The 25830-nt window shown below is 44.7% G+C and overlaps 1 protein-coding gene across 1 annotated transcript in view; it reads left to right on the top strand.

Moving 5' to 3' along the window:
* SLC23A1 (solute carrier family 23 member 1) overlaps positions 1-25830 on the top strand; it is a 260181-nt gene that overhangs the window by 88927 nt on the left and 145424 nt on the right. Inside the window, exon 5 of the mRNA XM_073573448.1 lies at positions 14562-14629. Coding sequence (XP_073429549.1) covers positions 14562-14629 — 68 coding nt within the window. The remainder of the gene's footprint in view (positions 1-14561; positions 14630-25830) is intronic.

The raw sequence follows: 25830 nt of genomic DNA, 5'->3' as shown, positions 1-25830 counted from the left end.
TTGGATCGGAGATCCCGCAGCGTGACGCGGGGTCCCGATCGCTGCCATGGTAACCCTATGTCGTCATGACGACATACGGGTTACCAGAGCTAAGAAACTTTCTGTCATGCACAGTGCATGATCAGGAAGTCTCTCAGGTCAGTGTGCAGTAAGTGCAGTGCTGACAGCTATTATAGCATGCAGATGCTGATTCATCTGCATGCTATAGAAGCGATAAACCTGCAAAAAATGATTGTCCCATAGTGGGAAAAAGTGTAAAAGTTAGGATAAAGTAAAAAAAAATTTTTTTTGAATAATGGTAAAAATATTTTAAAAAAATAATAATAAAAAATTAATATTTATTCTATTACTAAATAAATATTTGAATGAAAAAAAGTCTAAACAATAAAAGTACACATATTTGGTATCGCCGCATCCGTGATGACCCAGCCTAGAAAACTGTCCCACTAATTAACCCCTTTAGTGAACACTATAAAAAAAACAAGGCAAAAAACAATGCTTTATCATCATACCGCCGAACAAAAAGTGGAATAACGCACGATCAAAAAGACGGATATAAACATGGTACCGCTGAAAATGCCATCTTGTCCAGCAAAAAACAAGCCCCCATACAGCTCCATCACAGGAAAAATAAAGTTATACCTCTGAGACTAAAGTGATGCAAAAATAATTATTTTTTATATAAAATAATTTTTATTGTATTAAAGCGCCAAAACATAAAAAAATAAATGAGGTATAGCTGTAAATGTACTAACCTGAAGAATAAAACTGCTTTATCAATTTTATCACACGTGGAACGGTATAAACACCTCCCCAAAAGAAATTCATGAATTGCTGTTTTTTGTTCATTCTACATTCCAAAAATCGGAATAAAAAGCGATCAAAAAATGTCATGTGCCCGAAAATGGTACCAATAAAAATGTCAACTCGTCCCACAAAGTACAGACCTCACATGACTGTGGGCCAAAATATGGAAAAAGTATAGCTCTCAAAATACGGTGATGCAAAAACTATTTTTTGCGATAAAAAGCGTCTTTTAGTGTGTGACAGCAGAAAAACCTGCTATAACGCCTATTTCACACGTCCAGATATTTCCTGTACCGGAGATGTCAGTGTCCGTGTGTATAATACTTGCGGCACGCGTGTGCAGTACCAGTACCACAAGGACGGGCACCAGGGAAGAAGCATTACAGTAAGCGCTGTTCCCCGGTGCCGGGTGCTGAACACGGCTCTCATCATTCTCCCCTGCTCTGCTGTGGATCAGCACAAGCAGGGGAGAATGATGAGAGCTGTGTTCAGCATCCGGCGCCAGGGAACAGTGCTTACTGTAACGCTTCTTCCCCGACACTGATGCATGTCACATGGATGACATCCATGTGTTATGTGTATACACGTGTGCTGGATGTTTTGTGGCCTATGCTGACATTAAAAAACGGACATGTCAGAGTGTTTTGCCCATCGACACACGGTCTGTGGAAACACACTGACATGTGCACAGACCCTTTCACTTGAATAGGCAAATAGCGCTCTGTCCCTCCCGTCTCTCCACATGGCTGCCCAATGGTATAAAATTCTGTAACACAATATGATCACTGCACCCCTAGATGAATTCATTGAGAGGTGTAGTTCATAAAATGGGGTCACTTATGGGGGTTCTGCTGTTTTGGCACCTCATGGGCTCTCCCAGTGGGTCATGGCACCTGCAAACCATAACACTAAAATCTGGCTCTCCTTCCCTTCTGAGCTCTGCCATGTGCCCAAACAGAGGTTTACCCCCACATATACTGCCGATTTTGTGTTGAAAAAGTAAAACGGTGCTCCTTTCCTTCCGAGCTCTGCTATGTGCCCAAACAGTGGTTTACACCGACATATGGGGTATCAGCGTACTAAGGACAAATTGCACAATAACTCTTGGAGTCCAATTTCTTCTGTTACCTTCGGGAAAATAAAAAATTGGGGATGAAAAGATCATTTTTGTGGAAAAAATATGATTTTTTGTTTTTAAGGCTCTAAGTTATAAACTTCTGTGAATCACTTGGTGGTTCAAAGTGCTCACCACACATCTAGTTAAGTTCCTTAGGGGGTCTCCTTTCTAAAATGGTTTCAATTGTGGGGGTTTCCACTGTTTAGGCACACCTCAATTGCAGCCAATTTTGCGTTGAAAAAGTAAAACGATGCTCCTTCCCTTCCAAGCTCTGCCATGCGCTCAAACAGTGGTTTACCTGCATATATGGGGTATCAGCATACTCAGGAGAAATTGCACAACTTTTGGGGTCCAATTTCTCCTGTTACCATTGGTAAAATAAAAAAATTGGATCTGAAGTAAATTTTTTGTGAAAAAAAGTTAAATGTTAATTTTTTATACATTACAAAAATGCTTGTGAAGCACCTGAAGGGTTAATAATCTTCTTGAATGTGGTGTTGAGCACCTTCAAGGGTGCAGTTTTTAAAACGGTGTCACTTTTGGGTATTTTCTATCATATAGACAAGGGGTGAAGAATCTTTTTTCTGCCAAGGGCCATTTGGATATTTATACCATCCTTCGGGGGCCATACAAACTCCACCCCACAAAGTGCATCCTGACTCTGGCACTGGTTTCATGACTTAATCTTTCATTGCATGCCCTTCAATGTTCAGTAGTGAACACTGCGTGTATGTGCTCACAGAGCAAGAAGAAATTAATGAGATTGTGGCAATCAAAATACAGCTCCCTGCCCAAGAATGCAGTCCCTGAGAATCTGCTCGAGGGCCTGATAAAAGGTCATCGAGGGCCGTAAATGGCCCAGGGGCCTGAGGTTCCCCACCCCTGATATAGACCTTTCAAAGTGACTTCAAATGTGATGTGGTCCCTAAAACAAAATGGTGTTGTAAAAATGAGAAATCGCTGTTAGGCTATGTGCACACGTATGCAGAAATTTCTGCATAAAACTGGACTCCCTTCCCAGAAAACGCGCGTTTTTTCCGCACGTCTTCTGCGCGTTTTGGGTGCAAAAAACACACGTTTTTTATGCGTTTTTTTCGCGCGTTTCCAGACCCATAGAAAATAGCTAGAAACATGGAATTTTCCGCAAAATTAATGAGCATGCTGCGCTTTTTACCGCAACGCGTTTTTTTCGCGGTAAAAAACGCATCAATATGCACAAAAAGTGCAAAATGCATAGAAATGAATGGGAAGCTTATTTTAAACGTTTTTTGAGTGGATTTTTTTGGGAAATCGCAAAAAAAACGCAAGAAAAACACGAAATAAAAGCTACGTGTGAACACAGCCTTAAAATTTTAACCTTTATAACTTCCTATAAAAAAATATTTTGGTTCTAAAATTGTGCTGATGTAAAGTAGACATGTGTGAAATGTTACTTATTAAGTATTTTATGTGACATATCTCTGTGATTTAAGGGCATGAAAATTTAAATTTGGAAAAATGCAAAATTTGCAAAATTTTCACCAAATTTCCATTTTTTTCACAAATAAACACAAGTAATATCAAAGAAATTTTACTAAAATCATGACATACAGTATGTCATGAGAAAACAATATCAGAATCACCGGGATCAATGGAAGCATTCCAGAGTTATTACCTCATAAACAGACAGTGGTCAGAATTGTAAAAATTGGCCTGGTCACTAACATGCAAACCACTCTGGAGGGTAAAGGGGTTAATAACCAGCAAAGGCTAGGCAGACAGCTGCGGGCTAATAGTAATAGCCTAGGAAGGAGCAATGGATATTGCCACCCTAGGCTAAAAACATCAGCTCTCAGCCGCCTCAGAAAAGCCACATCTATAAGATGTGCCAACTCTAGCACTTAGTCTCGCCCTTCCCACTTGCATTTATGCAGTGGCAAATGGGGTGATAGTTTGGGGGGTTGATGTCAGCTTTGTATTGTCAGGTGACACTAACCCAGAGGTTAGTAATGGAGATGTGTCTATAAGACGCCCCCATTACTAACCCCATAGTTATATTGTATAAAAACACACACAGAATAAAGTCCTTTAATTGAAAGAATGACACTGACTCCTTTAATAAATCTTAATTAAGCCATACTTACAGCATCACCCATTACAGTGAAGTCATTGTCCCCTGCAAGAGAATTAAATTAATAAACAACCATATTCCTCATCTGTCTGCTGAAAAGATAATAATCCATTTGTCCTAGGACGGGTCTAGCTCTGCTACATCTAGATGTGGGGGGTGGACTCTGCAAAACTGCCTCTGTTTGGGGGGACTCTGCAAAACAGCCTTTGTAGGGGGTGGACTCAGTAAAACAACCTCTGTTGGGAGGACATTGAAAAACAGCCTTGTCACGTCTTTTAAATGCTTGACGTTTATAAAGACTTTAACCTAATTATAAGTGACTATACACACAATTCCGAGGAAGCAGGGCGAAATGTGCGCGTCGGGGTCGAATGACGGGACTCCCACTTTACTCTTTTTGCGGTTAGGATCCAGGTAAAGTGTCCTTGGTTACTCCACACGCTGCTTACATTTATGTGATCAACTTTGATAGTGGTGCTATTTCTTTGTCCATGTCTGCAAGCTCATACCATATGTGCCTCCAGGTGGGGTCATAGTCAGTGACCAGCAGCATGGGCCTCTTTTAGAGAAGGCGTTTTTTGTATGTAGTGATTCTCCAGGGTGTTTTACTGGGCTATTGTGCTTACAGGGCAGTATATACTCTTGGGCAAGTCACTCAGAAATACACTTTTGTTCTCATTAGCTTTGTGTGCACCAGGTTACTTACCATACAGCAACGTATGCAACTTGTGGTGGAGTCAATCCGTCATTTTCTCTTTGTTCCTGTACTCTGTGTATAATTACAATTCATCTATGTAATATTTATTGTATTATAAATAAACTGATTTTTCATTAACATTTTTTGGTAATATGCTCTTATGATTTGGTGCTTTAATTTAGTTACCAGATGGTGGATTTCTAATTATAAGTGATCAAGAGTCTATATGTTGCAGAAATTATGCTATGCCGCTTACCGATCAGATTAATTGATTTTATATTTTGATAGATCGGGCGTTTCTGAAAGCAGCGAAACCAAATGTGTGTGTATATATGTGTGCGTGTGTGTGTGTGTGTGTGTGTGCGTATATATATATATATATATATATTATATACTTGAGCAAGTGGTAAATCTAAATTTAATGTCAACATATTTTACATGGTGAATCCTTATGCCAAAAGGAACAAATTTGAGGGGTAAGACTTACCAATTTGCAAAGTTCTTTTTACCTTGGCACCCTAATATATATATATATATATATATATATATATATACACTGTATATATATATATATATATATATATATATATACTGTATATATATATATATATATATATATACACTGTATATATATATATATATATATACACTGTATATATATATATATATATATACACTGTATATATATATATATATATATATACACTGTATATATATATATATATATATATATATACACTGTATATATATATATATATATATATATACACTGTATATATATATATATATATATATATACACTGTATATATATATATATATATATACACTGTATATATATATATATATATATATACACTGTATATATATATATATATATATATACACTGTATATATATATATATATATATATACACTGTATATATATATATATATATATATATATACACTGTATATATATATATATATATACATACGCTGCTCAAAAAAATAAAGGGAACACTAAGATACCACATCGTAGATATCACTGAATGAAATATCGCAGCTGCAAATCTTTATTCATTACATAGTGGCATGCGTTGAGAGCAAGAAAACATTAAACAGATCAATGTAAATCAAATTAATATCCCATGGAGGTCTGCATTTGGAAGGATACTCAAAATCTAAGTGAAAAATCAAATTACAGACTGATCCAACTTCAGTGGAAATACCTCAAGACAAGGAAATGATGCTCAGTGCGTGTGGCCTCCACGTGCCTGTTTGACCTCCCTACAACACATGGGAATGCTCCTGATGAGTTGGTGTATGTTGTCATGAGGGATCTTCTCCAAGACCTGGACTAAAGCATCCGCCAACTCCAGGACAGTCTGTGGTGCAACATGACATTGGTGGATGGAGCGAGACATGATGTCCCAGATGTGCTCAATCGGATTGAGGTCTGGGGAACGGGCAGGCCAGTCCATAGCTTCAATGCCTTTATCTTGCAGGAACTTCTGACACACTTCAGCCACATGAGGTCTGGCATTGTCCTGCATTAGGAGGAACCCAGGGCCAACCGCACCAGCATATGGTCTCACAAGGGTGTGGGGAAGGTGACTTGATGGATAGACGTGACTGGCAGTAGGAGGGGATGGTTTGTACACCAGAGACGGAGACTGACAGGATAGAAGTGTGACAGCTGGGAAAGGCAGGATAGGAGGGTGTAGTACTGAGAAGTGACCACAAGATGGCAGGGGAGAGTAGTGCAGGACTATACATCAGCTTATGGCTCAGGATATGCTTAGTCATGGGGGGCGGGGAGATAGGAGCCCGGGAGGGGAATTCCCCTGTGGGAGAGAGGATAAATAAAAGTAGGCGGGGCTCAAGATTAGATTAGTCCCGGGAGGAGCTCAGAAGAAGACAGGGAAGAGAGAAGAGCTCGGCCAGGGGACGGAGAGAGAAGAGATAGTCAGGGGGGTGGCCCTGACCCGACGGACCGCAGGACAGACAAGGCCCCGGGGGTACCGATTGGACGACGACCTCAGACAGGTGAAGTGCTGGGGGTAGATTGGTCTAGGACAGCCCAGTGGTGTAGCGTGGGGGGGCGGGGGGGGCGGTCCGCCCCAGGCGGTACGTGTGTGGGGGCAGCGCAGCAGCAGCAGCAATTCCACCCTGTGGGAGAAGCGCGGAGGCACAGTGCAGTGCAGCGGCGGGCAGGGAGCAATCACAGCAGCTCCACTGCCTGCAAGAGGGAATAGCAGGAGCGGAGCTGCAAGGACCCGTCCTGCTTCCTGCCCTGAGGCCTCGCTCCCTGTTTGACACAGAGGAGCGCCGCTGAATGACGTCATCATTCAGCGGCCGCTGCTGTGTGAGCGAGGAAGCGCGGGCGATGCTGCGGACAGGTGAGAGGAGAGAGGTGGTGTCTGTGTGTGTATGTATATGTATGTGTGTATGTCTGTCTGTGTGTGTATGTCTGTGTGTGTATGTAGTATGTCTGTGTGTATGTCTGTCTGTGTGTGTATGTCTGTCTGTGTGTGTATGTAGTATGTCTGTGTGTATGTCTGTCTGTGTGTATGTCTGTCTGTGTGTGTATGTCTGTCTGTGTGTGTGTCTGTCTGTCTGTGTGTGTATGTATGTATGTGTGTGTGTATGTCTGTGTGTATGTCGTTTGTGTGTCTGTAGGTTAGCCTGGCCCTGGAGGAGATGGGGACACGAGAAGATTGTGATGGGGAGAGAAGGCCATGATGCCTGGGGTGACGGGAGAATGCCATGAGGGGGTAATGGGAGAAGGCCATGATGGGGTAATGGGAGAAGGCCTTGAGGGAGTAATGGAAGAAGGCCTTGAGGGAGTAATGGAAGAAGGCCTTGAGGGAGTAATGGGAGAAGGCCATGTGAGGGTAATGGGAGAAGGCCATGTGAGGGTAATGGGAGAAGGCCATGTGGGGGTAATGGGAGAAGGTCATGATGGGGGTGATGCAGAGAATTTAATTATGGGAGTGATGGGGTGATGGAGCAGGCAATGATGGGGGTGATGGAGCAGACCATTATGGGAGTGATGGGGTGATGGAGCAGGCAATGATGGGAGTGATGGGGAGAAGGCAGTGATGGGGTGATGGAGAAGGCAATGATGGGAGTGATGGGGAGAAGACAATGATGGGGTGATGGAGCAGGCAATGATGGGAGTGATGGCCTAGAAGGCAGTGATGGGGTGAAGGAGAAGGCAATGATGGGGGTGATGGAGAGGGCAATGATGGGGTGGTGGGGGAGAATGCAATGGTGGTGGTGGAAAGGGCAATAAATGAGGGTGGTGGAGGAGGAGGAAATGATGGAGGTGGTGGAATGGGCAATGATGGGAGTGGTGGGGGAGAAAGCAAAGATAGTGGTGGAGGAGAAGAAAATGATGGAGGTGGTGAAGAGGGCAATGATGGGGTTGGGGAGAGGACAATAATGGGATGCGAGGGGAGGAGGACAATGAGGGGTGTGGGGGATTGGGATGGGAGGAAGGGGGACTTATAATGGCCTTAGGAACATGGGGAGGTGGAGGAAGACATTATCGCTTATTATGTCTATCACAGTCCCTTAGTATATAGTGTACTCACTATGTCTAACACAGTCCCTTAGTATATAGTGTACTCACTAATTCTGTATAACACCATCCTTAGTTACATAGTTTCCTCTTTTATTATGTATAACACCATCCCTTATTACGTATCATCCTCTCTAGTTATATATGATGCCGTCCCTTATTATATAGCTTCCTCTGCTGTTATGTATAGTGCTGTCTTTTACATAGTGTATTCTTGTTAATTTTGTTATTTACAGTGCCCTCTTTTATTACATAGTCCCTTCTCTTTTTAGATATAAAATGACTGCTGATCGAGGAGCCGGTGACCAAACTACCAGTCCATCAGCTCCTCCATTAGAAAGGAAGCTTTCCCATGCTCAATCAGCCATCATTGCATTAGACAGCCAACAAGACAGGACGGTATGTAATAAATAACAGGGCTCTATATAATCCAATATGTAAGGGATGGTACTGTACATAACAAGAGAGGGCACTGTGTAAGGGACAGCAATATACATAATAAAGGAGACTATGTAATATATATACCTGTATGTGTGTGTGTGACTATATAATATCAATATCTATCTATATATATGTATATATACACATATACACGTAGCTTTGACGCCATAAAAGGAAGGGGGCCCGGACACATTTCTTGCACAGGGGCCCCAAGCTGTCAGTGTCCGCCCCCTGTCCGCCAAAATAATTTGTACTTTCTTTTTTTTTTTTCTGTCACATTATTAAAAATTATTATTAAAAAAGCCATAAGGTCTTCATCCAGCATCATCAAGCTAATACATACATATATATAGAGAACTGCAAGAAGATGAAAGTCTAGAAATTTAGAAATAATAGCAGAGTTACTAGCAGACTAAAAATTAGATCTTTGAGTGTAGTGTGGGCTCTTCAGATGCTTCCGAATTATCAACGACCAAAGGGGCGGCAAATTTTTGGACCGCCCCGGGTGCCAAACAGTTGCTACGCCACTGGGACAGCCCCCAGTGAAAGATCCGCGAGGTGCGTTACTGTGACTGGAACGAAGGTGCAGGTACCCAGGCCTGGAGACAGTGTGAAGAAGCTGCGGTGCGTGTTTGGTGGTCGTCAGGAGGACGACGAATAAATACGGAACTGTTACACGTGAAATCTGTCTCCGCCTTGTCCATGAGTAGCCTGGTGTCTGCGGCATCCGAACAGGGTAAGCAGGGGTCCACCCCCCAAGCCCGGCCCCTACCACATTTGGCGTACTCAGCAGGATTGCCGCTGTTAATACGACACCTTCCGCGGCAGGCCTGCGTTTGAAGAACCTAGAAGGACGTGGACTGTTCCTCTGTGGATTACAAGTGCCTGTGGAATACAAACACCTGTGGATTACAAATCGCTGACCTGTGGATTACAAATTGGGGACGCTGTTTCGGACCTGTGTTGCCAACAGAGGATCCGGGGTGGCGCCAGATTCCGTCCAAGATGGCGGTGGTACTCCAACACCGGGGAGAGTCCCGGGCGTTTGCAATTGTTCTAGATGGACTGGAGCCCCCTCCAACGTACCCTTGGGGGGAGTGGTGTGTGTATGGAGATCACCGCCCCCTCATACTGGACCCAGGCAGCTGGGTGGAGAAGTCGGCCATCGCCTCACCCAGGAGCGGGAGTGGCCCGGGAGAGAAGGCCGGCTGCGGCTGCTTGGTGCCATTCGATTGTTGCCCACCAGACAGGATGCGACGCTGCAGCTGCAGTGGCCTCGGACGCCTGAAGTGGCAATGGTGTCGGGAGATCGAGTCTCGCTGGGAGACCAGCTTCTTGGAGTCACGGACAGTCCTCCAGACTTCGGGCGGAGCAGAGGAGCGAAGGCAGGCCCCGCGGGAGCGGCCACCGAAGACACCACCGGGGAGCCTCAACACAGGATCCCCGAGCCTGGAGGCTAGCCCTGCCGGACGGCGGGGTGAAGAACAGAAGCTACGGGAGGAACAGCGGGATGACGTGTCGGAGGCCGCGGTGCCGGGGAAGGTGAGAGTTCCCCCGGCTCTGCTGGCCGCTCCGCAAGCGGCCCCCACCACTCAGCCGCATCGCGTGGCCTCCTGTGCTCCTGGAAGCCCGGATACGGAGGGCTCTGCGGCCTCCGCCGGGCTGAGCGAAGCCCCTGCTCCCGACCCCGAGTCTCCCGGTGTCGCCGGTGCGGAGCCAGCCCATGGCTGACGCAGCTGCGTTCCACCTGAAGCCGATTGCTACTCCGGCCCCGTCTGCAACTCCGGTTGCGGCCCACCCCGCGGCCGCATCTGTGTCATCACCGGAGTCCGCCGCGACCTGCTTGTTGGGCTCTGCGGCCTATTCATCAGGAACTACAGCTGCCCCTACCCGCCGCCCGGCCCCAGCGGCTGCTGGGCCGCCGACATCTACGGCCGCCTCTGCCCCGCTCTCAACCCTGGCTGCGTCCCGTCCACCGGACTCCGGGGCCCACACCGGACCCTCCGTTTGGGTCGCGGAGGTCATCCGAAAGAAAAATGCCAGGGAGCAGGAGGTCTGGAACCTGCTCCATGAGAGGGGGAGGCTGGCATGGCGACTGCATGATCTATGGGACGGCTCGTGTATACTAACTTGCAGAAAGGTTAAGGGTTCATCCGAGACCTCGCAATCGGCCAGAAGGTGTACATCAATGTGACCTCCATTCGTCACGGCCGGGCGTTGCGAGAGGGGGACTTGGTGTCATACTACAAGGAATACTGTCCCCGCGGCTACTACGCGGTAGCCGTAATCGCTGAACCCGAAGCTCACGAGCCCCCATAGAAAGGACCCCTAAAGACACTCCCTGCATCCTGGGAGCTCCACGGCTGTGGGGCCCCTTGCTACCGGCCACCAGGAGATGGCTTGGACTGTCGGGATTTCGCTCCGTTGTGCAGGCCACGAGGACAGTGTTCGTCCAGGTTGAAAGAAAAATTTTTTTTATATGGTTAAGTTTGTTTTTCCTGACATAGCGGGGATGCGTAAAAGGAAGTAGTAACGTTAAAGGGAGGGGGAGTCTTTATTATTAAGAATGCTGTACGGAAAATGTTTTGGGAAAATATGTTAATGTGTTTGGAAAAAAAAAGAGAAAAAAAAAAACAAAAAAAAAAAGAGAAAAGAAAAAGGGGTTACCCCAGTTAAGTAACTCCTTATGTTATTAAATTAAGTAATAGTCTGTTAAGAATTGATTTAGTGAATAATGTTTTTGGCAAAAATGTATATGTAACAGGTTCCGGGTACGAGGTAGAGGTGATGAATACGCCGACCATGACTCTTTTAGGTGGCAGACGAAGAAACGAGGAACATTGAGCCAGACAGTGGTCCGCCAGTCAGGTCCCCAACACCACGGACACCCCAAAAGGACGAGCGGGCGTCGATGACCTGGTAGGCGAAAGGCCTCTGTCATGGCGTTCCGGACAACTGAAGGTAGTGGAAGGGGAGAGCAGTGGGAGGTTCACGCCGTAGAGTAGTCCGGGTGGACCTCGCCAACCCGAAAGTAGTTGTCACGTGATGTGCGTGCTGGCGAGTAGCGGTAGGCTGCTCGGAGCATGGTGCTCCCAGTTTAGTTCGGTCCCCGTGGGTGGTGGATGCGGCGAACGAACGGTCCGACAACAGACTGTGGATAAGCTTTAGAACGACGTAGGTAGGATGATTGTCGGGACGACAATGGACAAAGGGAGGGAGAGTGTGAGGAAGGTGACTTGAAGGACAGACGTGACTGGCAGTAGGAGGGGACGGTTTGTACACCAGAGACGGAGACTGACAGGATAGAAGGGTGACAGCTAGGAAAGGCAGGATAGGAGGGTGTAGTACTGAGAAGTGACCACAAGATGGCAGGGGAGAGTAGTGCAGGACTATACATCAGCTTATGGCTCAGGATATGCTTAGTCATGGGGGTGGGGAGATAGGAGCCCGGGAGGGGAATTCCCCTGTGGGAGAGTGATAAATAGAAGTAGGTGGGGCTCGAGATTAGATTAGTCCCGGGAGGAGCTCAGAAGAAGACAGGGAAGAGAGAAGAGCTCGGCCAGGGGACGGACTGAGAAGAGACAGTCAGGGGGGTGGCCCTGACCCGACGGACTGCAGTACAGAAGAGGCCCCGGGGGTACCGATTGGACGACGACCTCGGACAGGTGAAGCGCTGGGGGAAGATTGGTCTAGGACAGCCCCCAGTGAAAGATCCGCGAGGTGCGTTACTGTGACTGGAAAGAAGGTGCAGGTACCCGGGCCTGGAGACAGTGTGAAGAAGCTGCGGTGCGTGTTTGGTGGTTGTCAGGAGGATGACGAATAAATCCGGAACTGTTACACGTGAAATCTGTCTCCGCCTCGTCCTTGAGTCGCCTGGTGTCTGCGGCGTCCAAGCAGGGTAAGCAGTGGTCCACCCCCCAAGCCCGGCCCCTACCACAAGGGGTCTGAGGATCTCATCTCGGTACCTAATGGCAGTCAGGCTACTTCTGGTGAGCACATGGAGGGCTGTCCAGCCCTCCAAAAAAATGCTGCCCCACACCATTACTGACCCACTACCAAACCGATCATGCTGAAAGATGTTGCAGGCAGCAGATCACTCTCCACTGCGTCTCCAGTCTCTGTCACATCTGTCACATGTGCTCAGTGCGAACATGCTTTCATCTGTGAAGAGCACAGGGCGCCAGTGGCGAATTTGCCAATCCTGGTGTTTGTGGCAAATGCCAATCGTCCATCTCATGCTACCACGAGTGTGAAAGCACAAACAACATTCAAAAGTGACCAAAACATCAGCCAGAAAGCATTGTTACTGAGATGTGGTCTGTGGTTCCCACCTGCAGAACCACTCCTTTATTGGGTGTGCCTTGATAATTGCCAATAATTTCCATCTGTTGTCTATTCCATTTGCACAACAGCATGTGAAGTTGATTGTCAATCAGTGTTGCTTCCTAAGTGGACAGTTTGATTTCACAGAGGTTTGACTTACTTGGAGTTATATTCTGTTGTTTACGTGTTCCCCTTATTTTTTGAGGTGTGTGTATGTATGTATGTGTATATACACTCACTGGCCACTTTATTAGGTACACCATGCTAGTAAGGGGTTGGACCCCCTTTTGCCTTCAGAACTGCCTCAATTCTTCGTGGCAGAGATTCAACAAGGTGCTGGAAGCATTCCTCAGAGATTTTGGACCATATTGACATGATGGCATCACACCGTTGGCGCAGATTTGTCGGCTGCACATCCCTGATGCGAATCTCCCGTTCCACCACATCCCAAAGATGCTCTATTGGATTGAGATCTGGTGACTGAGGAGGCCATTTGAGTACAGTAAACTCATTGTCATGTTCAAGAAACCAATCTTAGATGATTCGAGCTTTATGACATGGCGCATTATCCTGCTGAAAGTAGCCATCAGATGTTGGGTACATTGTGGTCATAAAGGGATGGACATGGTCAGCAACAATACTCAGGTAGGCTGTGGCGTTGCAACGATGCTCAATTGGTACCAAGGGGCCCAAAGAGTGCCCAGAAAAAATTCCCCACACCATGACACCACCACCACCAGCCTGAACCGTTGATACAAGGCAGGATGGATCCATGCTTTCATGTTGTTTACGCCAAATTCTGACCCTACCATCCGAATGTCGCAGCAGAAATCGAGACTCATCAGACCAGGCAACGTTTTTCCAATCTTCTACTGTCCAATTTCGATGAGCTTGTGCAAATTGTAGCCTCAGTTTCCTGTTCTTAGCTGAGAGGAGTGGTACCCAGTGTGGTCTTCTGCTGCTGTAGCCCATCTGCCTCAAAGTTCGACACACTGTGCGTTCAGAGATGCTCTTCTGCCTACCTTGGTTGTAACGGGTGGCAATTTGAGTCACTGTTGCCTTTCTATCAGCTCGAACCAGTCTGCCCATTCTCCTCTGACCTCTGGCATCAACATGGCATTTCCGGCCACAGAACTGCCGCTCACTGGATTTTTTTTCTTTTTCGGACCATTCTCTGTAAACCCTAGAGATGGTTGTGCGTGAAAATCCCAGTAGATCAGCAGTTTCTGAAATTCTCAGACCAGCCCTTCTGGCACCAACAATCATGCCACGTTCAAAGGCACTCAAATCACCTTTCTTCCCCATACTGATGCTCGGTTTGAACTGCAGGAGATTGTCTTGACCATGTCTACATGCCTAAATGCACTGAGTTGCCGCCATGTGATTGGCTGATTAGAAATTAAGTCTTAACACACAGTTGGACAGGTGTACCTAATAAAGTGGCCAGTGAGTGTATATATCTTATTTAATACTGCTGATAATAATGTGGTATTACTTTCCTAGAGGAAATTTATGGAAATGGAACACAGCCATTTAATACATCACACGTCTGGCAACCAAGAATAAGAGAGGTAAGATTTTCCTTTGTTCTCAATTATTTATATTGTTTCTGATGATTGTGAAAATACAAAAAGAGACATGTTCATTTTTGAACTTGAGACCTTTTTTGTCTACTTTTTGGTGTCATTATTATTTAATTCTAACAAGAACTGATCATGTAACATCGTTTTTTCATTTGATTTCATTTCTTTCAGTGATTATGCAGCGGTGTCTTCCTTTGTTATATAAAGATTAAGGGCCTGATTGATTATTACATCTGCACTTTCTTTTTATGTAGTTTTTGGTGTTTAAAGCCTGTTTTTAATTTGCACCAAATTCTTATTTTAATTTGCGCCTTTTTTTTAAAGTTCTCACATTTATTTGTGGTAGTGAATGTAGTATCAATTTAGTGACTTGTACTGTGTACACAAGACTTTTTTTCTGTGCAATTTTGCATCATTTTAATGTAAATTGACTTTTTTTCTCTAAAAAAAGACCTCAAAAAATGCAACAGACAAGAATAATAACCATTTTTTATTTAATGCAAAATTCATGAATCTGAAAAAAAAGTCAATGAAAAAAACATGACAAAATAAAAAAGTGACTTAAAAAAAACAGTAAATGATGAATTGGGGTCTATATACTGTATAGTGTACATATATTGTAGGGTTTTCAGTTCTCTCATAGCCACTTGGATATGTACAGGCACAGGGTTTTTCTATAAAAGCGGAATAAAGTATATTGCCCTTCATAAACTTTACAGCTCCAAAATGAAAAACCTTTCTTTAGCACAAATGAATATCCACACAGTCCTTTCTTCAGTACAAATGAATAACAGCATCAGTAAATAACAAAACAGTCTTCTCTCTGAGTAAAGGCCCTGTTACATGTATCAATGTCCGAGCGATCCCACCAACAATCCGACGTGGATGGGATCGCTGGGACATCGTTAGCTGATCGCTGGTGAACTGTCACATAGACAGCCCCTCCAGCGATCAGGCTGGTTTCCAAGGTAAACAGCAGGTAGCTAACAGCCGCGCAGCTCTTAGATACCCGCTGTTTACCTTGGAAACCAGCGTCGCTGATCGCTGGTCTCTCGCTGTCACATGCAGCGATGTGCGCTGGCCAGCGGGAGACCAACGATCAAAAAACAGCCCAGGATGAAGAGTGCGATCAGCGATACCCGACAGAGGGGCCGGTCGCTGATCCATGTCACACACAGCGATGTCGCTGGTGAGATCGCTGTGGTGTCACAAAATCAGCGATCTCGCTGGAGAGATCGCTGTGTGTGACGGGGTCTTAAGGTAAAGTTAATCAAATGATCTCACCAACTATGTATTAGAGGAACCTCTCAGGCTGCAGTATAAACTATCCATCAACTATGTATGCACTATTTTATTTCTTTATACTGTAAAACCCGACGTACAAAGATAAGAGTCTGACGAGTTTCTGGTGTCCCAGACACCCTTAATCATAGCATAGTAATGAAATGGCAATGGTCCTGTTTTAAACTAAACACAGCCAATCACACAGAGGATGAAAATGACGTGTAATTAGAAGGTGTGCAGGAGCAGACAACATGCAATGAAATACAGAAAGCAACCAATCCGTGCATATACAATAGAGATCAATCCTCTAGTTCATACTTATGAAGTGTTTTATTGTCCAAGCTTAATAAGACATATGGAACATGTAATGCTGTGCATAGAATGACAAATTAATATATATAAAAAGATTGTTCCAATAATTCATAACTTGGAGATGTTTGCTGTTTAGTATTCAAAATGCCTCTAGCAGCATAAGGCGTTTTTGCCAACTACCTCCTCATGGGGCATTCCATCTATACCAATACCAAAGAATGTTAAGTGTGTTGAATCACCATTATGCATAGTAACAAAGTTTTTAATGGCACCAGAGTAGAAGCCAATTTTTTTAGAAATATTGTTTAAGAGTTCAGAAATACGCTGTTTTAGTTTTATACTAGTACATCCTACATATTGTTTTTTAAGTAAATCACAAAAAATGGAATGTATTACATGGTGAGTATCACAATTGATGAATTATTGAATATGATTAATGTCTCCTTAAGAAGAATAAAAGTTTTTTATTTTGTCGGCAGCACATATTACATCGATTTCCATTACACTCGAAAAAACCTTTGGGTTTTAACCAACATGCGTTTTTGGTTGGATCGGAGACTGAGGAGCAATAGGGGGTGCCGGAACTGGTGTATTAGGAAGAGGAAACCCTGATAGAAATAGGGCCAGCAATCCTTGGCATTGGGAGCACATGTCGTGACTTGGCCCCAGACTCCACTGTTAGGCGTCGGGTTCCTGCAACTGCACAGCAGGAATCCAGAGCCCTGCATTCAGCGGTCTCCCATTCTCCACCGACCACTCAGGAGCCTGCACAGCAATCCCGGCGTTCCAGACCCCCTGCTCAGACCAGCTCTGTGGGTCTGGCTGTTGCTGCCACCTCTGGGCCAGCAATAGCAGCGCAGGCTGCTCAGCAGCAAGCTACTTCAGAGGCTAAGTCCTCAAGTTGCGCTACTGGGCATGCTCACGAGACGATCTCCCATTGGAGATCGGAAGTCACATGCTCAGGTCCTTCTCGTGATCTAATTGGTCCATCTCAGGGATCTAGAAGCTTCCGGAAGGTCCCGGCTATAAAAGGTTTGCATGGCCGCTTGGCCATGCGCTAGTATAGACTCTACTTGCTACATGTGTGAATGATGACGGATGCATGAACCTGCGAATGACTCATTAAGACTCCCCTCCCTCTGATATTACGTGTGTGGATAGGGACTTAGTCATAGAGTCAGCGCCAGTCAGTGGCACGCTACAGGCCACAGTGCATATCATCACCTAACTAGCGTCCAACAGTGCGCCCCTCCTGGGCACTGTTGCATAGCGGCTGTGTCAGTCGCCGCTCTGCTGTCTTCAGCACCTGTGGGCGTCCGCGGTAGCGACGCCGCATGCACGGTAGGTCTAGACAGACTCTGTCCCTCTGCCTTGGGCCCAGCTCCTGTAACCATATACCGTGCGTGCATTTCTCTGAGACCTGTGAGTCCAACAGGCTCAGTACTTATGCTTATGTCTTAGGCGTCTCTGTGAAGCTAACAGAGTACGCCCAGTGCACATCGGGTGACGTTCAACCCGTGTGTGATATACCGCCATATTGTGTGTCTGCCATTATATAGCAGCAGTTTAACACCTCTGCACGGTGGACCCCGGGCGGCAAACGCACTTTCTATTTTATATTTAGTGCGTTCCGCCGTCCCTAACATTCACAATGTTCACCCAGTGTGCTGTCAGGGAAATGTAGCGTCCCTGGCCACAAGCACTCGTCCATGTGTCGGTCATTAGGTAGACAATGCCAGTAAGTGCATGGGTGATGTTCCTGGACACATGCTAGTAGAAGACAGGGATGGCACAATGGTAGAAGCAGTGATGGCTGGGAACCGAGGGAGGAAATTTTGACACCTGTATCAGGTCAATTTTATTGTTCTATTTCAAATCAACAATTTCACATGAGCTAAGTTCTACAGTATATGTGACAATAATCCATTTTGTGCAACTAATTTTCTACACCTGTACCAGGTTAATTTTGTTTTTTATGTCATAACAATGAAATTTCACATGAACCAAGTTAAACAGTATATATGACAAGTAGGCCACCTTTTTATCTACATCATTTACATTTTTTTAACTGTACAGTTTGCAAGAAATGAAACATCTTTTACTGAAAAGATTGTTAACAAAAAACAAACTGTGTGACAAAATATCCTTGTTGTAAAAAAAAAATCTTGATGGTAATAGTCAGTTTTTGAACAACCGAATTTCTACACCTGTACCAGGCCATTATTTTTTTTAAAGCAACTAAATTTGACATAAACCAAGTTTTACAGTATAATTGACAGTAGTCAACTTGTGAACTACCAAATTTCTACACCTGTTACAGGCCAATTTTGTTTTTTCATTTCAAAGCAATGAAATTTCAAACAATCCAAGTTCGACAGTATATATCACAAGTAGATATGAGCGAACCCGTGGATGTTCAGGTTGGCCAAACATACAGTAGTACATTTGGCTCGGGTCCAAACTTGACCACAGACCATAACCCAATACAAATCAATGGGGACATGCACTTCGGTGCTTTAAAATGGCTGTAAAATGGACAAAGTCAGGGCTATGGGGGCTGCAAAAGGAAGCTAAATGGGAGTAAGAACAGAACAATTGCCTTGCAAACAAATGTGGACAGGATAATGACTTAAAGGGGTTCTTTCACTATAGCAATCATGGTACAATAGGAAATAAATTAATATACACATTTTAACAGTGCCCTCATATAGACTAAGGCTTGCAACTTCCAGTACAGTTAAAAACTTCACCCACAGAGCATGGGCCACAGTACCCCTACATTAGCAGCTTACAAATTTCACCCACATAGTATAATGTTGACACATTTCTCCCACATAAGCTGATAATAAATTTCACTCATGTAACAAGGTGGCGGGGGTGGCAGTCATAGCCGAGTCCACTAGGTCACAGTCATTGAGCACCCCAGCACCTTGCACATGAATAAACAGTTCCAGTCCCAGCCCCAGGTCACAGTAGGTTACCTCAGAATCATGGCTGCTCTCTCTGGATACACAACACGTCACACTCTTTAGAGCCCAACAGTGGCAACTTGTTTAATAAAGATAAAGAAAGGAAAAAGATAACAATTTCTGAACTGTTCCTATTCAAAGATGCTGCACCTTCGGCAGCAGCAGCAAAAACATCAGCTCCCAACAACTCCTGGAAGCTCACAGTCACCTGGAGGGCACTATCACAGTTTCCACTGCCCGGCAGTCCTTGGCAGCTTGAAGTCCCCAGCTGTGCCCTTCTGTCCCAGAGGAGGTTCCACATATACCTCAAATGGGGGTCCTCACTGTTACAGACGGGAACACACTTATGCCTCAGATGAGAATCTCTTCTGTCCCAGACGGGGAAGCACAACCTGCCTCAGGGAAGCTTCCTGCTTCCTTGAGGCTGCTAGTCCAGCCCCTTTCATTATCGCTCTCTATCCCTGCACTAACCATGTCTAATACAGTGCAATGGCAATATACAGTACATTGACATTACAGATATAAAACATTTCACATTACACAGTACATATGAGACATGGCACATTAACACAATTAAACGTATGGGAACCATTCAGGTGCCGTATGGGCTACATGTGCCTGGTATACCAGAAGGCACATGAGGTCCCTTATACTCACACAGCATATTTTCAAATTTCCATGAGAAACCTCATTAAAATTTCACACCTAAACAATGAGGCACAGCACCGTCACAGCTCAAAAATGTTTTCTCTAGTAGCGCATATTTCAAATACTACTGATGAAAAGTTGTTAATATGATCTTGGGTTGAGCTGGCGGTTCTCTCTGAGGCTTACTACCAGCAGTCAAGTTGAAAATTTCACCCACATAGCATGTTGTATGTAGGGAGGAAGAGGTTGCACCACCATTAATCAATTATGAAAACACAAATAATAAGGGTGACGTCCTCCTTCTTATTTCTGCCGCGGCTCCTGTGCAGGCGTACTTTCTCTGCCCTGTTGAGGGCAGAGTAAAATACTGCAGTGCGCAGTCGCCGGGAAAGGTCAGAGAGATCTGGCGCCTGCGTACTGCAGTACTTTACTCTGCCCTCAATAGGGCAGAGAAAGTATGCCTGCACAGGAGCCGCGGCAGAAGTAACAAGGAGGACATCATCGTATGAAGATGGGAGGCGCCGGACCACGACACCCATCGGACTGAACCGGGCGCCCGGGTAAGTATAATCTTACTCATTTTTTCTTATCTTTCAGGTTACATCTGGGGCTTATCTACAGCATTACAGAATGCTGTAGATAAGCCCCTGATGGCGGTGGCTGCAGGTTATAGGCAGAAAATGGGGTGACAGATTCCCTTTAAGTTTCCCCTTTATTTTTTGAGCAGTATATATATATTTATATATTTATATATATTTCAATGTTTGAGGTAGGCCTCTAAAAACTGTTAAGCATGACAAACACCCTTAAAAAATTAATAGTGAGGGAAGCGTGATCACCTTGTTGATATGATGGTGGATGAGAAGGACGAGGATAAGACAAAAAAGAATTTGAGTTTGTTTCGTTGCTGTCATCCGGTGGTTTACAGAAGTCTGGTCCAATCCAACCCTTGTTAATTTTGATAAAAGTCGGCCTGTTAGAATTTTCAGTTGACAGGAGGATGCACCTATCAGTTATAATACCTCCCGAAGGCACTAAAAACCCGCTCTGACGAAACGCTAGCAGCAGGACAGGCCAGGACCTCCAAGGCATAGAGAGACAGTTCAGGCCACATGTCTAGCTTGGATGCCCAATAGTTGTAAGGCACAGAAGAATTACGGAGGACACCAACTGCAAATTAACCCTTCAGCATCTTCCAAAACTTTTCCCTCCTTGTCAGAGTACCCTACACATCAGGCCCTGGACGCTGGGAGGGTCTCTGAAAACTGTCCCAGACCTTTTAGAGTCTTCCCCTGCCTCTGCTGCATCTGGTGTGTCCTCCTAGTCTCCACTCCAATCTAAGGAACTATGACCTCTGCTGCCAGCATTGTCAGATGGAAATTTTTTAATAATTCTTCAACTAGGGCCTTCTGGTACAGCAACATTTTATTAGACCTCTCCTCCACAGGACGAAGAGATTTAAAGTTTTCCTTGTAGCGTGGGTCTAGAAGGGTGACCAACCAGTCATTAATGTTGGCGAAAATATGTACAATGTGAGGGTCATGGAAAAGATAGTGGAACATAAACTCAGCTATGTATGCCAGACTGCTAACAGCCAAAACTTCCCTGTCGCTACCAAAAGGAGACTGTCTATTTTCTTCAGGTCATCCACTCTGAACAGATGGGATGCAAGTGGTGTGGGTACTACCTCTTATTTCTCCTCACCATGAGATGAAGCTGGGTTGTGTAGCATCAATCTGTATAGTTTCTTGCTCCATCTCAACTTGCTCCACCTTTAAAGCCTCCTCTTTAATTGTGAGCAGTGAGCTTTTCAGTAGACAGTGAAGCAGGATGGTGACACTGATGACATGGTCATCAAAGTTTTGGAGAACTGCACAGATGTCAGACATCCATGCCCACTCATCAGCTCTTTTGTGCAGAGGCTGACCAGAATAACGATAATGCATGGTGTAGCTGGTATTTAACTACCGACCTCTGCTGCTCACAAAGCCTTGCCAGCATATGTAATGTTGAGTTCCAATGCATGGTCACATCACACACCAGTCGGTGATTTGGAAGTTGCAAACACTGCTGCAGGTCTTCCAGGGTGGTGGCAACTGTAACAGAGTTGCAGAAATGGGCACACAAGTGGCATACTTAAACTAGTAGCTCAGGCGGATATGGGTAGGTTTTGAGAAATCGCTGAACCACTAGTTGAGCACATGGGCCAGCACATGGGTACGTGTTTGCCAAGCTTCAGAGCTGCCAAGAGGTTATGGCCATTGTAACACATGACCATGCCTAGTTGTAGGTTCAGGGTCGAGTGCCACAGATCAGTTTGGTCTGTTAGACCTTTCAACAACTCTGTGATGGTGTGCAGTTTTTCACCTAATAAGAATAGCTTCAGCAGAGCTTGTTGCCACTTGTCCAAGGCTCTGCTGCAGTCCTACCAGCTTCCGACTGATGTTGGCTTTTGTGAAGAGGAGGAGGTGCAGGAACTGATGTAGAAGGTGGGGGCAGCGTGTTCCATCCCAGGGTCTGACTGAGTCCTGGCTTCCACGATGTTCACCAAGTGTGCCATCAGGGAAATGTAATATCCCTGGCCACAAGCACTTGTCCAGGTATCCATGATTAAGTACACTTTCCAATCACAGTGTTGGTCAGGGCTCAGCTTGTGTTATCGGACACGTGCTTGTGTCAGTAGGCAGGGACGGCACACCATGAGAAATAGTGGCAGATGAGGACAAAGTACTGAGGGAAGGCCACAGCCATGAGGCTGAGGAAAGGTTCCATCTCCACAAGCCTAAATGGCAACATTTGCAGAGCAAGCAGTCTGGAAATGTGGCTGTTTAGTATTGTAGTCTGTGGGTGGCTGCGTATTTATGCTTGCATTCCAAGGACTGGGGTAGGGACAACTGAACATTGCGCTGGGACAAGAACGTGGACCTGGTTGCTGGCGGTGGTTGCAAGTGTACAATGACAGATGCAGAGTGGGAGGCATCTTCGCCTATGTAATGGACATGTGTTAAGAATGGGTCACCGAGGAGGAAAACAAGACCAAGCCAAGTCACAGAAAACCAGAGGTTGGTAACTACGCGGACTGCAGACCCCTGATCCTAATCACACAACTAACAGCAGCCGTGGAGCGTACCTACGATGATTCTAGATGCCTCGTCACAGCCAGAGGACTAAATAAGCCTAAAGCAAGAAAAGGGGAAATCTAAACTGCCCCAGAGCAGACCCCAAAGGAATAGACAGCGATGGGCATATTCTGAGAACAGAGCAAATAGAGGCCAATCTAATAAGGGACAAAAAGCAAACTGGCATATACAGTGACATAAGAGTGGAAATTCAGCACAACCAGCTCCCTCACCAGAAACCAGAGGCAGACAAGAAAATGAGTTCACAACAGTACCCCCCTTGAGAAGGGGTCTCCGAACCCTCATGCCGTAAAACTGGAGCAGAAGTGAATCTCCGCTTAAGCTCCTGAAATGCTGAGACAGCCTCTGGAGACCAATCTCAGAAGCATCTACCTCCACCTGAAATGGAAGTGAGACATCAGGTTTAGAGCGTACCTACGATGATTCTAGACGCCTCGTCACAGCCGGAGGACTAAATAAGCCTAAAGCAAGAAAAGGGGAATCTAAACTGCCCCAGAGCAGACCCCAAAGGAATAGACAGCGCCCACACATGTATTGACAGTGAGACAAGATGAAAGCACAAGCACAGGTAGGAAAATAGGCTGAGCAAATGATGGGGCCCACACTAATCAGAAAGGACAGGAAAGGAAAGATACTGTCTGCAATCACGCCAAAAAAAACTTGCAAAAATGTCCAACACTTCTGATAGCAAAAAATACCCTTAAGTCAATAGACTTCTCCCACTATATCAGCACACTGGCATATTCTGAGAACAGAGCAAAAAGAGGCCAATCTAATAAGGGACAAAAAGCAAACTGGCACATACAGTGACATAAGAGTGGAAATTCAGCACAACCAGCTCCCTCAACAGAAACCAGAGGCAGACCAGAAAATGAGTTCACAACAGACATGGGATTGGAGTTTACATAGAAATGCACAGGGGACGAGGCAGTGGTGTCACCCATAGATACTGTTTCTGGACCCTTGTGTTTGACCCAAGTAGTTGGATGCTTTGCTTGCATGTTCCTGAGCATGCTGGTGGAGGTCAGGCTGGTAGTTGAGCTTCCCCTGTTGCTGCTGGCAAAGCAGATGTTGCAAATGGCCTTTTTGGGTTAACTGGTTGTCTTTAAAAAAAAGAGCCAGACTCGTGAAATTGCAGTATTGTAATGCCAGCAAAATGTGCCCATTTCAGAAGGACATATGAGATTGCAATATAAATATAGCAATGTGATTTTTTTTTTTTAATAAACAATTTTTTTTAGGGGTTTTGAGGTCCAACTGTAGCACAATTAATGCCATATAAAATTTTACTCCTCAAAAAAATTGCAGTATTACAGTGACAACAAAATTTGCCCAATTCAGATAGACGTGGAAGACTGCAGTATAAATATAGCAATGCAATTAATTTTTGGGGGGGAATTTGAGGCCCAACTGTAGCACAATAAATGTATAAAATTTTACAGCCAAAAAAAATGATGTATTACAATGTCAGGCAATTTTGTACACCTCAAATGAGCATATGAGACTGCAGTATCAATATAGCCATGTCATTTTTTTAATCAAACAATTTTTTTGTGGGGGGTTTTGAGGCCCAGCTGTAGAACGATAAATGCCGTCTAAAATTTCACAGCTCATAGAAAAGGCAGCATATTACAGTGCAATACAAAATGCTGTATAATATTTCCCTGCTCAGTACAATTTGCAGGATTAAGAGCAAAAAAATAATATTAGCTCTGAGAAGGGATTTTGGTATGAATTGCAGGTTACAGCATAAAGAATGTACAATTCACCCTATCCTGTCCTAAACGATTCCTTCAGCACAATCTCTCCCTAAGTGTTACTAACAGCAGTATTACTATTGATTATCATTAGCCATAAGAAGGGCTGTTGTTGAACAGAAATATAATTGTGGTTGAATCTCTGGCTTAGGGCTGTCAGATAGCCGTATAACTTGTGCGAGAATCAAGAATCGCATCACACTGCATGAACTGTCCCGGCACCTCTCCTGACCTGAGCAAGACAGCATGATGGATTACTATGCAGCTGTCAAGCTCAGGTCAGGAGAGCCGACAGCCAGTATGAGGTTTACAATGCGATTCTCGCATGAGAAATACAGCAGTCTGTCTCTGCCCTAATACACAGCTACAATTCTGTCATTCTCTCACCAGCGCCTCTTCCTACTCTGCCTGTTTTTGGGGTACAGTGTGCCAAGCATGGTGTTAAAGGGTCTTATATAGACTTGATGATGCTATGCAGCCAACTAGTCACAGTAATGCCACAACCAAGATGGCTATGGCATTACAGTGACTGGCAGATAATCCCCATATGTTCATCGGCTGTCAAAATAGCACCAAACATGCAGGTCAGTGGCTCAAGCTCCCGCATGAAAATTCAAAAACTACTTGCCATTTAGCGAGCATCTTGAGTACACTGATGCTCGAGGGAGTAACAAGTAGTGACGCACACACTCGCTCATCACTAGTATTCAGTAAATGGTGTAAAAAAAATGGTGCGACTGATTTGTTTCTCCATTAAACCGATAAAAATTGTAATAGAAACACTGAGACTGTGTTCACATGTAGCGTACATGCTGTGTTTTTTCTTTTTTTTTCTTTTTATGCATGTTTTCTGCCGGTGTCCGCACCAATAACAATCTTCTCTGATTATTGCGTGTTTGCTGCATTTCTTTTATTTGTTTTCCCCTTATTTAATATGTTTTGGTGGAGATATGAAACAGTGTTTTAATGGTTTTTTATAGTACAGAAAATCTTTGATTCTGCACTTAAAAAATGCAACAAATTTATGTATTTATTTTTTTTTTACATTCACTCTTTTTCAGGCTTCACATAGAAGTCTA

This window comes from Dendrobates tinctorius, unplaced genomic scaffold, assembly GCF_039654945.1.
Source record: "Dendrobates tinctorius isolate UK_male_01 unplaced genomic scaffold, ASM3965494v1 ptg000035l, whole genome shotgun sequence".
Lineage (NCBI taxonomy): Eukaryota > Metazoa > Chordata > Amphibia > Anura > Dendrobatidae > Dendrobates > Dendrobates tinctorius.
Note: the sequence above shows the minus strand (reverse complement) of the source record. Positions and strands in the feature narration are given on the sequence as shown.